This window comes from Brachypodium distachyon, chromosome 3 (assembly GCF_000005505.3).
Source record: "Brachypodium distachyon strain Bd21 chromosome 3, Brachypodium_distachyon_v3.0, whole genome shotgun sequence".
NCBI lineage: Eukaryota > Viridiplantae > Streptophyta > Magnoliopsida > Poales > Poaceae > Brachypodium > Brachypodium distachyon.
In genome coordinates, this window is record NC_016133.3 from 4,870,474 (window position 1) to 4,886,845 (window position 16,372).

At 44.8% G+C, this 16,372-nt stretch overlaps 3 protein-coding genes across 5 annotated transcripts; all 3 read right to left on the reverse strand.

Moving 5' to 3' along the window:
- Positions 1-3,994: 3,994 nt before the first annotated feature.
- On the reverse strand, positions 3,995-4,859 carry LOC100843779 (ocs element-binding factor 1). The gene has a single exon (XM_003571002.4). It carries the CDS (start codon positions 4,611-4,613, stop codon positions 4,113-4,115), a length of 501 nt encoding a protein of 166 aa, XP_003571050.1. The 5' UTR covers positions 4,614-4,859; the 3' UTR covers positions 3,995-4,112.
- Positions 4,860-7,720: 2,861 nt separating this feature from the next.
- Positions 7,721-12,310, reverse strand: LOC100829304 (probable serine/threonine protein phosphatase 2A regulatory subunit B''delta). 3 transcript variants are annotated; one of them, XR_002965523.1, is made up of 12 exons: positions 11,813-12,310; positions 11,621-11,726; positions 11,213-11,312; positions 11,038-11,143; positions 10,860-10,950; positions 10,627-10,768; positions 10,366-10,513; positions 10,134-10,243; positions 8,824-8,980; positions 8,619-8,744; positions 8,137-8,519; positions 7,721-8,037 (listed from the first exon to the last, which is right to left on the reverse strand). XR_002965523.1 is itself a non-coding variant. In XM_024462253.1 (11 exons), exons 1-11 carry the CDS (start codon positions 12,227-12,229, stop codon positions 8,379-8,381), a joined length of 1,644 nt encoding a protein of 547 aa, XP_024318021.1. In that variant the 5' UTR covers positions 12,230-12,310; the 3' UTR covers positions 7,721-8,378. The 3 variants fall into 3 exon arrangements, 1 of the variants encoding a protein (XP_024318021.1); XR_002965522.1 differs by having other exon boundaries at positions 7,721-8,050; XM_024462253.1 differs by having other exon boundaries at positions 7,721-8,519.
- A 2,801-nt stretch (positions 12,311-15,111) lies between these two features.
- On the reverse strand, positions 15,112-16,019 carry LOC100844080. Its single transcript, XM_003571003.4, has one exon. The coding sequence runs from the start codon at positions 15,914-15,916 to the stop codon at positions 15,401-15,403; it is 516 nt and encodes a 171-aa protein (XP_003571051.2). The 5' UTR covers positions 15,917-16,019; the 3' UTR covers positions 15,112-15,400.
- Between the last annotated feature and the right edge of the window lie 353 nt (positions 16,020-16,372).

The window sequence follows — 16,372 nt, forward strand, 5'->3', positions numbered from 1 at the left end:
GGCAAGTGTCCTAGAAAATGAGGGGTTAAATATAGATTTATATTTGATATATAAAGAACAAATATATAGCCAGCCTCGATGATCATTCTTGAATTTAGATGTTTAATTAATTACTAGGAAAACAAACATAAGTGACTGCACAACATACTAAGAATCGATAGGATGAGCACGTAGTTAATTTGAAACTGAAACGAAAAGAATCATGCGCTAACATTTTCACTAAAGTATAACCTGTGTCACTGAATTTCGAAACAAACAAATGTCCAAGTCCATACCTGCTGAGATGCACCTTGACGAGCCCCAACATCATCCGCTGGGAGTTGGCAGCGGCAGACCGGAATAGTGTCCTAGGCAAAACAATGGTTAAGTATGATTATTTGACTAGCTAAATGCCCGTGCGTTACTACGGATAAAACATATTAGGCTGCTCGTGAATTTAAAACTTTTATATATTAATGACACCAGCTAGTAATTTTATCTTAACATTGATGGAAAACATCATTCGTATGATTTCAATAGAGGCAAAAGAGGTGATGAACCGCCGCTACCAATTGTCTCTTTTATATGAGTAAAGATATATAAAGAACGTCTCTTGCTAACTAGCTAGCATCGATGATCATTCTTGAACTCAGATGTGAATTGCATGAGCATAGGAAATTTGGGACTGGCATAACGAATTATGCATTAACATTTTCAGCATAAAATATATGTGTCGCTCTGCATTCTGAAACAAACTGTGTCCAAAATCATACCTGCTGATCAGGTGCATCCGGACGAGCCCGAACATCATCTGTTGGGAGTTGTAGGCCACACACAGGGCAAGTGTCCTAGAAAATAGAGTGGTTAAATATATTTAGAATTGATATAAATAATTATTTCTTGAATTCTGATTTTTAACTAATTATTCCTCCGTCCCATAATTCTTGTCGAAATATTACATGTATCTAGACACTTTTTAGAAATAGATACATCAGTATTGGGGTAAATTTGAGACAAGAATTATGGAACGGAGGGAGTACTAGACAAACAAACAAACAAGTGAGTATAGTACACTAAGAATTAGATTGCATGAGCATAGCAAATTTAGAACTGAAACAATTAAAAATGGATCATTCTCTAACATTTTCACTAAGTTTTTTTTACAATGAATACCAAAACAAAAATGTCCAACAACATACTTGCTGAGGCACCGGTGCTGCACCCTGAGGAGGATCATCGAGGTCGTATCGGCACACAGGACAGGTGCTCCTGATGTCGACCCACGGGTGGATGCAGTCGCCGTGGAAGAAGTGCCCGCAGGGGAGCCAGGCGGCCCGCTCCCCCACGGCGAAGAGTTCCTTGCAGACTGCGCAGGCGCCGCAAGCCGCCTGCTCTTTGCTAACCGGCGCCTCTGGTAAGACGCGTGGCGCCGGCCGCTCGATGAGGAGGCCTTCGGGGTCGTCGGCGACGGAGAACTCGGTGCCGTAGTCTTCTCTGATGATGCCACCGTCTTCGGATGAGTAGAAGTGGGATATGGCCTCCAACCTCTCCTCCTCCGCCCTCTCTAGCTCGGCGTCGTCGAGCTCCATCGGCTCCTCCTCCTCCTCCGGTTGCTCGGGGGATCGGCAGAAATCCGACCACCGATCATCTTCTTCGACGTAGGAGGATTCCTTGTCCTCGCTCATCCCCTCACTGCTCTCCCAATCTCCTGATTCCTCACTACTCTCCAAATCGCTCTCCCAATCGGCCTCCTCCTCCTCCTTCCTGTGATCGGCCATGGAGTGTGGACTGTGGACTGTGGACTGCGGAGAGGAGATCGAGACAGTCAGACAGGCAGTGGCGGCGCTCTGACAGCAAGGGGACCGACGGCGCACCCTAGAGTCCTAGACCTAGGTCGACCCTAGTCTCAGACAATTAGCGGACTAGGCCACACTGGGGAGCGCTCAGATCTAGGCCACACTAGGGGGCGCTCGCTCTCTGCAGCTGGGCCCTGGTCGGAGCTATACGGTGCCAATAACTAGGACTGAGCCTGGTTAGGGATAAATGGGCTCTTATGAATTTCTTTTTTGTTTCTTGAGTCTTGACCTCTACTATACCTCAGACTCTCAAATCTAATTTTTGTGACATGGTATAAACATGTTATATCTACGAGCGACTACAAGGCGATTCATTTCAGAAATTTTCACGAATGTTGGTGGTAGGTAACAAAAGCCGGATGCACCAGGGGACAACTTCTCGAGCTTAATTATTTTTCACTGCAACATTTCTTAAGCTTAGTTTGTTAGAAAGGCTCAAGCTATATATGTTTAGTATTCTCCGATTCTAAATTGTTGTCAAAATATATGGTACCCGATACGGCACAACGCCATTTCTTGCCTCGGCCCTCGACTCGGTGTGATGCCTCAACCAGCCTCCATGCCCGGGTCTATACGACGCCTCGTCTCATTTCATCAAGTCTTGGCGCCTGCTTCGTACGACGCCATGCCTTGCCTCGTCAAGCCCCGACGCCTAACGACCTGTTGTGCCACGTCTCGTATCACCTCGTAATTAAGGCGATGGTTTGTCAGGTGGCACGCTTGTAATTAGGACAATGGGTAGACATGTACTTTATGGTAGAGGGCTCTGCATAAAATATTTGTCGATGATAAATCCAAATAGCTGGCCTGGACAAAATACCAGTACGTGGTGAAATTGGACGTCTTCGGTAGCTTGACACAAGTGGCGAGTTATCAGTGACGGGTGCCTTGCTCGTCGTTTTAGGGCCAAATCGGCAAGTGAGCCCTTCTGCAGCTTTGAGGGGTTCAAAGATCTCGTCAATATTCGTCACCTTGTGTTGTTCCGCATCATCATTGACGCCAATCGGCACTGAAGTTTCAGCCGACACATCTCATCCACCAACACCTTCATGGGATTAAGAGAGATTAGTTGCAGCCTTAATTCGAGGATATCGACAAGCATTACACCATGGACTAGCTTCTAGCTGGCCGCTTCAAAGCCCACCTTGATGTTGCCGCTGGACAACAATCCACACATCGAATATCAGAACGCGACCCACAATAGTGTCACTTCCATCATTTTGTCTCATGACACAAGGAGGCCGATGGCGTCCTCTGTGTCAAGAGCCGGCTAGTGCGAGTGTAAGTGCCGACCGGTAGAGATGGTGGCATGGCAGATTCGACAACAGACACACTTAATATCTTAGGGTGAAAATCCTTGATCTCGCATCTTCGCTTGATCGGGCAACGTTGACGTACGTGTGCACTGTGTCATTTTTACAAGAGGGTCTTCAGTGGCGGGTTTTTCTGAACCGCCACTAAAGGGTTATGGGAAAGGATCATTTTGTAGCAGTGTGATCCCTTATTGAAGGCGTTGACTAGGAGTACCGTGCTTTGTGTTGATCCCATGTTGTTGCTGTTGGTGGATTTAGCTTCAAGCAATAGGTTTGTGGTATGTGACAGAAAAGATGACTGTCGCGAGGCCACTGTAAAGAAGATGGCCTCCGAATTTGCAAAAAAAGAAGAAGAAAGAAACTGTAAACTGATGTGTTCGGTCCATCTGTATGGCATCTTTCTAACAAAAATATGATTCTGTGCATTCGAGGATTGAGATGCTGGAGGTTCTGCCTTCCTTTTGGAGAAAAAGAAATTCCATCCATCGCCTTGGTATACTCTGTCATGGATTGCAGAAATTCCATCCATCGCTTTGGGGATGAGATGGGCCACCAGGAAGAAAAGCAAGTCCAATTGCTGTTTTGCACAGGGGCAACTCTTTCATTTTAGGAAGGGCATTTGTCTTTTTTTCCTCTGCACTTCAGATGAAATGTTATTCAGATATTACCAAGGTTACAAAGAAAAAGTAAATCTTCGATGGCAAGATAAAAATGGGAGTACACAATCCAAGTCCAGTATGCTCTGTGGCCATTTCCGTTCCTGAATCCTGATCCACCGACGACCGAGAAAGCAAACAAATTCTAGTTCTAATCTTGCCCCTCGTATAATCCATTTGCACACGGCAATAAGAAGTTGTGAGCAATAACATTCGCCATATCATCATCAGTAGTATACAGCATCAATTATCAACAGAAGCCATGAGTCACACGGTGCATCGATCTTTCCGGTTCCTAGTTAAGCTAATTACTCCTGCAGGTGCTCTGCCTCTGCGCTCCCTGCAGAAGCCGAAGCAGAAGCAGCAGATTGGGTCTCCTCCATTGAGTCCATTCCCATCTCATCGAGCTTCTTCCTTAGCTCGGACGCCTCCTCCCGGAGCCGGGCGCTCTCCCGGGCCACGCGGCCGTGCTCGGCGGCCACGCGGTTGAGCTCCACGAGGAGCCTCCGGTTGGCGGCCCGGAGCCGCGCCGCCCGGGACGCCAGCTCGTCCAGCCGCCTCTGCTTCCTCACCCGCGACCGCCTCGCCGACTCCCGGTTCGACGCCAGCCGCCTCTTCTTCCTCTCGTCGCCGCCCGGAGCCGCCGAGCCGACGCCTTCGCCGCCATTGAAGCCGTATGGCGGAGGAGCTATCATGTCCGACAGCGAAGCGAAGACATCGGCGAGAGGATCGTCGTAGTCCTGCCGCGGCAGGAAGACTCCCGAGTGGTGGTACGCCGCAATGCCGCAGGCGGCGCCCTGGCGTTGCATATGGACGGAAGGGGGAAGAAGAAGAAGGTTAATTTGCGAGCAATGGACGATGGATTTCTGGTTTCTTGGTGCTCGGGCGAATGGAGCGGGGAGATCGAGCGGAGACGCCTTGTTTATAAATCGCTAGGAAAGCAGAGGAGAGCAGCCTCTAATCTAAAGCTACGGAGACTGCTCATCTCTTGTGTGATGTGAGCAAATTTGGCTTTTTCTTCAGCTTTGCCTTTGCGGGTGTTTGGGATTTATCGTCTTTGAAATAGTTGATGATTTTGTGGTTTTGTCGTGAGGGTGTCGTCGTCGTCGCGCAAAGTGGACTTTCTCCTGGAATTGCCTTTTCTGCGTGGAAATTCTGTCGAAAGGAACAGCTATTTGCTCTGTTCCAGGTGCAACCTCCACGCACGCACGCAGAAAGCTACTAGTTCTCATGTTGGCATTGCATGTTTTGCATGATCATCCGCATGAGAGTTGTCCTGGTAAACAAAAACAATGAGAAAGAAGGTGAGGCAATTTGTAAGCATTGTGCATACACCTTTTGTTTTGGCATATATGATTGAATTCGCCGAGACTATTTTTCGTCGTTTTCTGACGCGTGCAGTGGACAACTGTCCAACCGCGCCAAGAGATGTGCCACCGACCGTACAATTTTGTTGCCACCGCAAAGAGATTTTGCAAATTAGGAGAAAAGCTATATTTTTTATGTTTGATGTCAAATAAATTACGGTAGAAACAAACACAAAGTATATATGTTTACAAACATATATACACCCTTTAAAAGACAAACATATGTATCAATTATATGTTTTATCTATCCTTAACATGATTTACCCTGCAGGCAACATCATTCACATGTGACATCATCCTTATTTTACACATGGCATGGATCTAATGGGCTTCCTAGCTAGTGGAGAGCTTTTCTTCCTTGACCTACATAATAGTGGTAATGATTGTTTTACCATGGTTATCGATTTACAAGAAAATTCTCATGCATGTCTCTATGCCTATAGCAAAAGTAAATCCTTTAGGGAACAAAAGTAACTCTTGATGTTACTGAGATTGATTAGCAAATAACAGCTTGTGTGTTGCTGTCTATAAAAAGGCAATGATTGTATACGGCGACCCTGCTTGTTTGACCATCCTCTTTTGAGCAACAGCCTTTTTCCCGTCGTGTAGTTGTCAATTAACATGGGAAGTTTAGGCCGAGTTCTCCAGTAGCCTCCACTCCACATCCATGGTACGATTGGGGGCTTGTTTGGATTTTGAGAAGTTCTAATCAATTATATGAGAACCAAGCTGTTTCATGTGAAAATTCAAATCTTTTTGGATTATCATGATCTCATTAAAAACAAATGTTTATTGCACCTGGGTTCGATAAACAAAGGGAAAAAATATGGAAAATGGTTTTATTTTTTTGCCCTCTTCGGCAAAAACAAAATCTAGTCTCTAACAAAACAATTAGAGTAAAGTGATCCTCTTTCCTGAAAAATTTCAAGGCATATAAATGTCTCGAACACTTACATGTGTAGTGTTTACCGAAATTTTTAACGATTGGAAATAGTTTTCTTTACCTTGGAGCATGGGCGCACTTTCGAATTTTTTAACAATTGGAAATAATTTTTTTCCCTTTGGATTGGCCACGTCCTAGTCGGCAAGTTCACATCTCCTTCTCCTACGCGGCTAAGTATCTTTGCGTGCGGAAGCTAGAGACAATTAATTAGCACGCTTTGGATAAAAGCTTGATAAAAAGTGCTTTTCTTTTGTCTGATGACGCCATTGTCTATGCTATTGAGCAATCAGAGACAATCATTTAGCTATATGCAATTATAATTAATAGCAGAGGATAGGGATGTGATTTTGTGTGCTACGCGCCTCTTTTGATTTATCACAACAACAGGTAGTAGTGGCTTCGACTTTACATGAACCTAGCTATCTTTCTATGCCTTTGCTACAATTGCAAGTTGGGTAGTATTTAACACGCAGTGGCAACATCAGGTTGGCTGTTTTTGCAGGAGTCCCAACGGAGAAGAAAGCTTTGTATGTAGTACTGCTGCAATGTGCTGAGAATGGATGGAATGGACATGATTTTATTGATTTGCGAATCAATGCCTTTGCATAACGCATGATTTCTTGATTATTGTACTTAAGAATCGATGGAATGAACAACTGATTTCGTTCGATAAAGCTCGGTAGCTTTGCGCATCGATTCACTATAAAAAGGAGTTATTTGCAACACACGAGTACGGGTTGAACAATGAATCACTGATAAGATATCAAGATGGTGACCCACACACAATTGTAAACAAATCGAGTCACGGTCCTTATGATTAGTGTATCTAAACCCTAAAGAGGCAATTTAGCTACACATAATTTTGCAAGGCACGTAATTGACTAATCCTCAGTCTTTCTCTTCCATTTCTGCAGCTTGTGTTTTGATGTTAGTTTGCTCTTCTTTCTCTCATGGACGTGCTTAATTCTATATGGTCCCATTGCTTACTCTCCACCGTTGCAGGAAAGGATGGAAGATTGTCGAATGATCGATCGTTTCTTTTTGCTCTTTAATTTTGCTTCAAAGATGGCCAGGAGCACCACAAAGCACACCCTTTTATTTTCTTTCTGGAGTCAATCATTGGTGCATCAATAAAAGCAAAGGCATGATCATACCAAGGTAGCTCAGCAGCTCAGCCACTGAGGCCAGTGTCCTTGTCTGCTCTGTCTCTCTCCCTCAAAATGCACTGATGCAAATATAAACTACTAAGTAAATATCTACATACAGATTGCCTGGTCCGACAAAAGCCTCATTTAAGTTATAATAATATATTAATTAAAGCAAAAGAAGAAGAAGGTGCTAGTTAAGCAGGCTTTGATGCAAATCCCTGCAAACAAAACAGGTCAAAATACCAGTAGAGCTTTGCCTACTGATAGGTAGAAACTGCTTTTGCCTAGACCATAAAAAAGAATGCCTCTTGGCTGTTCCATCTTTTGGCATAAATGCACATCTACTGGGCACAAAAATGGCACAAATTATCCCTTGGTTCTACTCTCAGTATCCGTATCCCGCGCTGGTATTTGTACAGTATTGATCTGGCAAGTGCCAACCCTTCTGAACTTGCATATTAGAAAAATGACCAAAAATCATATGCAATACTTTCTTCAATACAAAACTGTGCAATACAACTCATTGTTCATATAACTATAGACTAAACATAGATACAGAACGCACAAGTAAATGTCTTCTTGACGATGATGACCTTATTGAAAAAATATATTATATAACAGATGCCTAGCCAACTATGAGAAAAGTAAGTTGTGGTACCAGCCAGAGCCAATGTACAATCGAACATATGGTGATTGCATCGTCTATCTGAAACCATGCACTTTCTTGATTGTCACCTAATCATGGATGGGGGCTCCAGAATAATCACAAGGTGCCCTGCAACCGTTCACTGCCATGAATAAGTTCAGCAAATTATGGCAGCAAATACAGGGCCAAATCCATGGAATCATGAAAGCAATTGCCGTTGAAACTCACTGTCAATAATCAAAATTGGCACTCTGCAACAAACTGGATGGAAGTATCTGTCTCTAGACTTGGATAGCACTCCACAACAAACTATGTCAAATTTTTAGATGCTCCTCCTCGGCTGTAGTTTTTGTAGAGATAAGATATCAAATAGTTGCTCAATACTTCACCATAACACATTCATTTCGGTATTATTAGGGCTGTATGCCAATGCTCTGATGTGTGTTGCCACATTCTTTAACACCTTCAATTTAGAAAGGAGATTCAAGGGACTCATCCCAAACATCTCCACTTGCATTTGAAGCATCTTCACCATCTTCTTCCATCGCCAATCTTATATACTCTCTCCGAGCAAAACGATCCCAGTCAGTCAAGGTTGGCTCTTCACGCATCTGCACTTACATTAGAAAAGCACACACTATTAGCGGGCATGAAAGACCAAGAATATCAATGCTCAGTGGGTGTATAACACTTGTAGGAATTTGACTTACTTGGCGGATGAGGAAGGGATCTCTAGCTTCGAACGCCATAAATTTGTTGAGGTTGAATAGAACATTGAAGAAATGTCCAGACAATTTGCACCTCCGGAAGTCTTTTAATGTAAAAAAGGTGTCATCCTGAAAAAGTAACAAACAAATCAGCTTTAAAATGTTCAGGATATTAGGAACTCCATAAGAATAGAAAAGGTATGCTGACCTCAGGTCCAACCATATCAACTAGTTGACACAAGATGTCCTCAAATAGTACAGGTTCCTGGGCCATGCATTCCATGCGATGAAGTTGCTCCTCAAAAAAGTATTGTAGTTCATTGTGTGTGAGTATGCCGTTGCCATCCAAATCTATACATTTAAACCTGGTGAGAGGACAAGAGAAGTATAAATATGAGGAATTTCAAGAACATTCAACATCAAAAGCAGCTCAAAATAACTCAAACAACCATTTAAAATAAACTAACATGATAAAGGGCTATTTGCAAGACAAATTTCCGTAAAAACTTCCTAGTCAGGATGTTTTTCCACAGGCAGACTTTCTATGATCTTAAGAGCAGAGTTGCTTTTCCCTATAATAACCATGTTCTAAAAAATCAATGAACATCTCCCAAAACACATTCATTTTTTAATCCCTTGTATGATTCATAGAAAGGACATAGTTGACAGAGGGGCAACTATAAGGAATTCTGCTTAGCTTAGATTGAGAATTAAACTAGTCATTGGCACACCCAAGAAAGATACAGCGGGAGACAGACAAACAGGATTGCACTTTCATACCATACACTCGAGACAATATGGTTCAATTAACTAATTATTCACCTATTATACACGATGTAGTTGCTAATTGGCAACAGCATGGCAAATAAAATTATACATCGATGCACCAAGGAAAAATAGAGAAGAGAAAGTTAACAAAACGACTTAAAAGCATCAAATCTGTAGAGTATAGACACATTGATGCTCAGAAGGGGCCATATGTATGCATCCAGTCTTTTGCCATGAACCACATATGTATGGCATGCTGGGGGAGCCATGACTGCTGCTGTTCTGCCCTTCAATTGGCTTTTTCAGTGGACATGAGTTTGAGAAGTATTTTTAGCATCTAGTAACTAAATAAGCAACAGGGAACTGAGGGCTACCTCAGTAGTCTTGAAGACACAATCTGGTGCTCTCAGTCAGCTGGGTTAAACACCCCAGGAGCAAATATGAGGGGGGGCTCCCCTTTAGTCTTCTTTTTAATTAAAGCTACAAGCCCTACTCTAATATAGACAACCTCTGGCCCATGGTTTACGAAGTCGATCTCAGGAAGCAAGATCAGTGCTGTATAGAAATATCTTTATAGAAGAGGCATAATATTGGAAATCATAACATTGTCTGGCGATGCATACACTCGCAGTGGCTTAGATTTTAGGTGATGCAACAATACAAAACATTACCAGTACTGCTAAGAATAGTGGGAGCATTCCTCCATGGAACAGTTGAAGGACGTGTCAGCAAAATCAAAATTGGACCTACCAATATTCTTGGCTTGGTTCTGATGATTTGTCCTCTTCAGACAAAATGAAATGAACAAAATCTTCATAACCCATTTTCCCTGGAACCTTGCTGGTAAATTTCCTAGGCACCTATTGTGTATCAATTAAAAATTGTCAGTGTGGACTTTAAAGTGGATCTTAGCGCATAAAAAATACAGTGAAACTGAACAAAATTGAATAATCTAAAATTGTAGAACAAAAAGAATACCGACCTCTGAGAAAATTCTATCTACAATCCTATATGTCAACGCATGGTTTCCAAACTTAATAAGATTTTCTTTGTCAATAAAGAAATCATGATCTGTGTCGAGCTCCCAGAACTTGCAATATATCACATAGAAATGCTCATATGAGAAATACCTACAGAAAAACGAAAAACGTTTGGTGTCACACAAGTTGGAGGGCAAAGGAAATTTTGTACGAAGAGACATAGAAGCAAAAAGAGGTGTCGAATTTAGGTGTGAACATGTCACCTTAGAACTTTATTGATATCCTCTTCATCATCAGCATGCCGCAGCGAATCAATCAGATTTCCACGCTTCAGCTCCCTAAGAGTGAGAAGGCCACTTCCAATTCGATTCAAGCTATAAAATATCCTATATACGACAGTCTCAGCTGACAAACAATGTTTTATAAGTACAAGGAAATAACGTATGAGATTAAATATTTCATTTAAATGAGCACATAATGACACAGATAGTTTTACCATATCTTTCTTGAAATTCCGGCGTGCTCTTTAAGAACTCCAGGCCAGGATGGTTGTCCAGAAGATCTCGAAGAACTGGTTTGAAATCTTCCTAAATTGTTAACAAGGACATAAACAGAATGAGCATCCATTTATGAAGTCTTTCGCAGCAGACTTGTGTTTTGTAAAGCATACATACCTTTGTGAGGTACTCATGATTATCTTGCTTCAAAATCATAAATACTTGCGTTGCAATGTCCATAGTCATCATGTTGCTATTCACCCAGAAATCCATGAAGGCATCCCTGGAAAAAATGTACAAAAATTAACAATTCTGTGTGCTGTAGATCCCAACTGGTCAAGTGGTCAACTACCTCGTGACAAATTCAGTGTTCTCCTTATCAATCTTTCCGAAAAGAACAGTGGTCAAGAACGACGGTAGCTTGCAGAGCTCCCTGGTAACCATCCGAAATTCTATTGCAACGAAAACAGACAAACAAAATCGGACATGGATTAGTTGACAGCCTAATGCAAAATCCTATACGATCATGATAATTGAAAATTTAACATTTGTCTCCCGTTTTTCTATTAAGCCACTGCAATACCAAATTTAAACACTACTAGTAATTCGAAAGAAAATACTAATCCTGACACCAGTCAGGCAGTCGCTTATCCAATTAGAATTGCTTCCAAAAAAACAGCCCATTTTGTTTAAGAGTTCCTTGGGGCAGTCATTACATACTTGGCAAGATTAGCACGAAGACAAACCGCATTTGACGCACCTTGAATCCGAAGGCCATTGGAGTGTCCAGCGAAGAGCTGATCAACTACAAATATGCATTGCTTCTTCTGCTCATATGGCGGTGGGCGCCCATCTCGGAAATAGAACTGTCGAACGACATCGACGATTCGATTAGCTCGCTCAAAACTCGTAAAATGGTAAATTGATCGGTCGGCAGGGAACGTGTCTGTACCTGCGGTATGATCTCCTTGACCGCGCGGGCGGTGGCCGGCCGGAGCGGGGACGCGGAGCGGTTGGACTGCCCACCGCTCAGCCCGCTAGGCTTCCTCGCGAGGCGGGGCGACCTCGGCGAGAGCGGCGGCACATTGCCCCCCTGCATCATCATGGACGGCAGCATCGCGCACCCGGCGAAGCCCGCTCCTCCCCCGCCGTTGGCCTTGGCCTTCTGCGCCATGCAGTTGACCAGCGCGACGGTGTCGGGGAGGGTGAGCCAGTGGGTGAAGAGGCGGTCGAGGACGCCCCGCAGCGCGGGGGCCCCCGGCGCGGGGATCTCCGGCGGCAGCTGCAGGAGGTCCACCTGCAGCGCCAGCGCCGACGGCGCCGGGTACGCCACCGCCGCCACGGCGCTCAGATCCGGCGCCGCCTCCATTTGCAACCCTCGATCGCCGCCGATCCGATCAGCCCGTTGGGAGAACGTTCACCGGTGGGAAATCAGGCGCGTGGCGCGACGTGGGCGGCGGCGGTGGAGAAGAGAAGACTAGCTTAGCGGCTGGCCTCCCGAATCTTGGCGCCGTCTGGGCCGTCCATCAGATAGATCGGCCACGTCACTGCAAAGCGACATGGAGCGGGTCAACGCCGGCGCTTTACGTGGTGACGAGCGGCAACAATTGCACGTGGCGCAAGTTCTAAACAAAACAAACGCCCTCTAAAAAAAAATTGTAAGCACACGATTGTTTTTTCTACAGTATAAATTTCACAGAAAAAAAGACTTGCAGAAATTTCACAGAAAACAATTCAATTCTTATCGGAGAATAATAAAATTACTGAATCCATGAGGAATTTCTTTCTAAATGTGGCTAAAATTACCAATGCAAGGTTCTTGGCAAATGAACAACAGTAATTTAACACATACCGTATCGATTTGAATCCAGGTGCGATGGTCGCTTACTAAAGAAGATGCGAGGAATGACTAGATGGGATCTACTAATGACCGCTAGATTTCTTTTCATATGGCTGGAGAGGGGAAAAGAGAAGTGAGGAATGGTAGGAGCATGACCATAAATAGAGCTGTAACTAATGCGGTGAAGAGGAGAAGGGGGATAGAATAAAATGGGTGTGGAAAGGAAAGGAAGGACGGGAGGGGAAGTAGGGATCGAGAGACCACCGGTAAATTCGCTCCATGCAAGCATATATGCATGCGACCCTTGACTTAATTACTTGGAGTTTCACATACTGATCAACTCCCATTATCGTGGTTCAATTTATATATGCGTGCTTTGGCTAATGTCAGGCCTGGATGAGGTGAGGCAAACTTCGATCGAACCTTCCCGATGAGATGATAATTAGATGTTGGGCCTGAATGGCTCTTCTTGCCACTAGCTGCAGGCCTGCAGCCGCTGGGAAAAAACTGCAGAGATGTTTGGTCACTCTAGTAGCATCTCCGTAAACGAGCAGAGCACCCATTCAAAGCGAGCGCTTTTGATTAAGGGATCCATCTTGTAGGTTTTTGGTTCGAAGATTGATTAACATGGAATAATAAGTTGGGAGACCGATTGTTTTGTTGAGAAAATGAATGGACAAGGGGAACTACGGAGTAGATCAATTCACCAATTTGTTGCTATGATGAGTTGGTTCCTCATGTTGGTGATTTTTTTAATGAAACCGTCTTATTTCAATCCATCAGATTTTGGTACGAGTAGAAATTTTACTCTCTTTTTTGACACGTATTGAGTGTTTTTTCTTCCTTTGAAATCTTTTGAGAGGTTTTCTTCTTTTGAAATAGGGTACTTCATTTATTTTTTTGACAGCAAAATAGGGTACTTCCTTCATGAATGCGGAAAAGGCTTTAAGCGATAGAGAGAAGGGTGATCATTTATTTATTTCGGCCTGGTCTTGAGCTGGCCCAGCGTATCTGTCTTAGCTAGGTACCAGAACCAAACCTGCCGCGGGGGTTGTCGGCCCAAAGTAGTTGAGGCCGATTGGCGTGGTGGGCTACGTAATTTCTGGCCCGGTCTTGGCCTGGCCAGTGTATCTGTGTACGTGAACCAGAACCAAATCGGCCGAGGGGGCCGTCGTCCCAAAGTAGTCGATGCAAAATTGGCGTGGTGGGCTACGTAATTGCTTCTATTTATTGAGATGGGCCTAAAGTAGTACATGTATGAAAGGTGGTATAACCTTAATCTGAGAAAGAAAAAAAGAGGGGTTGCCAATTAAAAAGAAAAGGGAAAAAAAAGAGAAGGCGTTTTTTTTGGAAACACAGTACAAACGCAGACGCTCACAACACGCGCATATACTCACCCTTATGAACGCACACACGCACACCCTCACCCCTATGAGCACCTCCGAAAGACTGAGCCGACAGATCTTGAGAGATTAACACCCAAGTACTCATCACTTCTTGGGTTGTAATTACTATCTTGCTAGGTTCAGTTCTCATAGCTGTTCGGAATCCACAAACCATCCCGACCGACGGTCAGAATTTCTTTGAATATATTCTTGAGTTTATTCAAGACTTGAGCAAAACTCAGATTGGAGAGGAATATGGTCCCTGGGTTCCTGGCAGGCGCCTCGCCTACCACTGAAAGAATAGCGTCAGTTAAATCCTGAAATAATCCAGAAAAATATGATAGGCAAGTCAAGTCTGAGACTTGAACCTGGGTGGACTGTTTTCACCACAAAGAACCAGACCAGCTGAGTTAGGCTCAGTTGACGAGAGAAGGCGTTTCTATCCTTGAGAAAAGAAAAGGCGTTTCTACCGTCAGGCAGAATTGCTTTACGTCCACCTTTTGACACAGGTCGCTGTATAGCTGACGCAAGCACACCATATAGCTTCAATATATAGAATTCGGAATTTCGGATGAGAACGGATGTGGTAGTGCTCGGTGAGTCGGTGTGCAGAGAGAAGGAGAGAGAGATCTTGTTCTCCTTGTATAATCAAAAAGCAAAGGAGCGCAAATGGGATGATTAATGTGACGACTGATGATTCGCTGATTGACGATAAGGTCGAAGCTAATTATAGCATCAGGATATACACCACATAACAAAGTATGAAGCACGTACGATTCACGAACTAATATTTGTCGCATAAATTAACGTAGGATAGTACTACTTTTACGGGTGTACCTAGCTATACACAAACGCAATGTTAATTCAGTTGAAGCATAATGTTGTGTATATAGATTCGAATAGATATATTATTCTGCTAACTAACGTGACATCGATATGATCTCCCCTTCTTTGTGCATATAGATTGCAAAGATTGTACAGAAGGTGTAACAGAAGGTGTACTTCAGTGTACTGCAAAGATTGTACTAGCACGTCCATGCGTCGCAAGAATTAATTAACACAGGTCGATTTTATGCAACCAAAATTATTAGCATATTAATTGCACTCGCTCCATGGATGCTCTCGATCTGTACACGAGGCCAACACACAAATTATCGTCGCTCGTTCGTCACAAATTAAGGACGACTATCGATGCAACTACTGATTCATTCAGTGAGGAAAAGGATCGAAGTCAATAGAAAACTATAACAAAATCGCTCCTCCCACCGGCCGTTTAATTAATCCGATCGGCACATGGATATGTGCTACTCTAGCGCTACACGGCGTCGACGGCGCCGTCCTTGGCGTCCTCCTTGGCGTAGCACTGGCACGTCCGCGGCGGCGTCGACGGCACGGCCTTGGAGGCGGCAGCTGCGGCGTAGGCGGCGAGCGGCGCGGCGCTGGCGAGGAAGGAGGGCGCGTCGTGGCCGGGCGCCATGACGACCACCAGCCGGGGCTCCCTGTCCAGCGGCGCCAGCACGCGCACCGACATCATCCCCGCCGGGACCCGATCCGCCTCTGCCTCCTCCCGACGCCGGCTGATCTCCTCGTCGTCCTCGTCGTCCCTGCGGCGGGAGCAGAGGAGCACGGCCAGCGCCACGGCGATGAGCGACATCACCACCGCGAACCCGATGAACAGATACGGCGTCGGCGTCGACCAGAACGCCGGCGGCTGCTGCACCGCCTGCTGCACGCCGCCGCTCCCGGTCACGTAGGACCCCGGGTTCATCGACGACAACGACGACGACGAGCCGCTTGTTGACATGGCTGCTACTGCTGCCGCGTTCCTCATTTGTGTTCGAGGAACAAGAGATTGATTAATGGAGAGATGTGCTTTGTGTTTGTGTGTGATCCGCGAGAGGCTGCTCTGGATGGATATGGAGTGGGGGAGGGAGGCGCGGTGTGGATTTATACGCGCGGAGAGGGGAGATGCAGGAATGGAAAAGGAAGAGTTAGTGGGACACACTGTGGCTGATGTCCTGATGAGCTGTGTGTGCCCCCAGGTTTGTGCTCGCTGCCCACCAGAAACCAACTTGTGCCCACAGAGGAATTTCGTATATTTGGCAGCCATGGGGCCTGCCTAGGGGCACAGGGTGCCTGTGTTTTTTGCTTGCCTTTTGTAGAGTGGGTAAGGGCGGGCTGATCCCGTAACTCGCCAAAGTTGCAAACTGATCAGATGATGCGATCGAGGACGATATTGTTAATGTTGTGCACATGCATGGAAAGGCCGGGTTAATTTGCTGCCGTA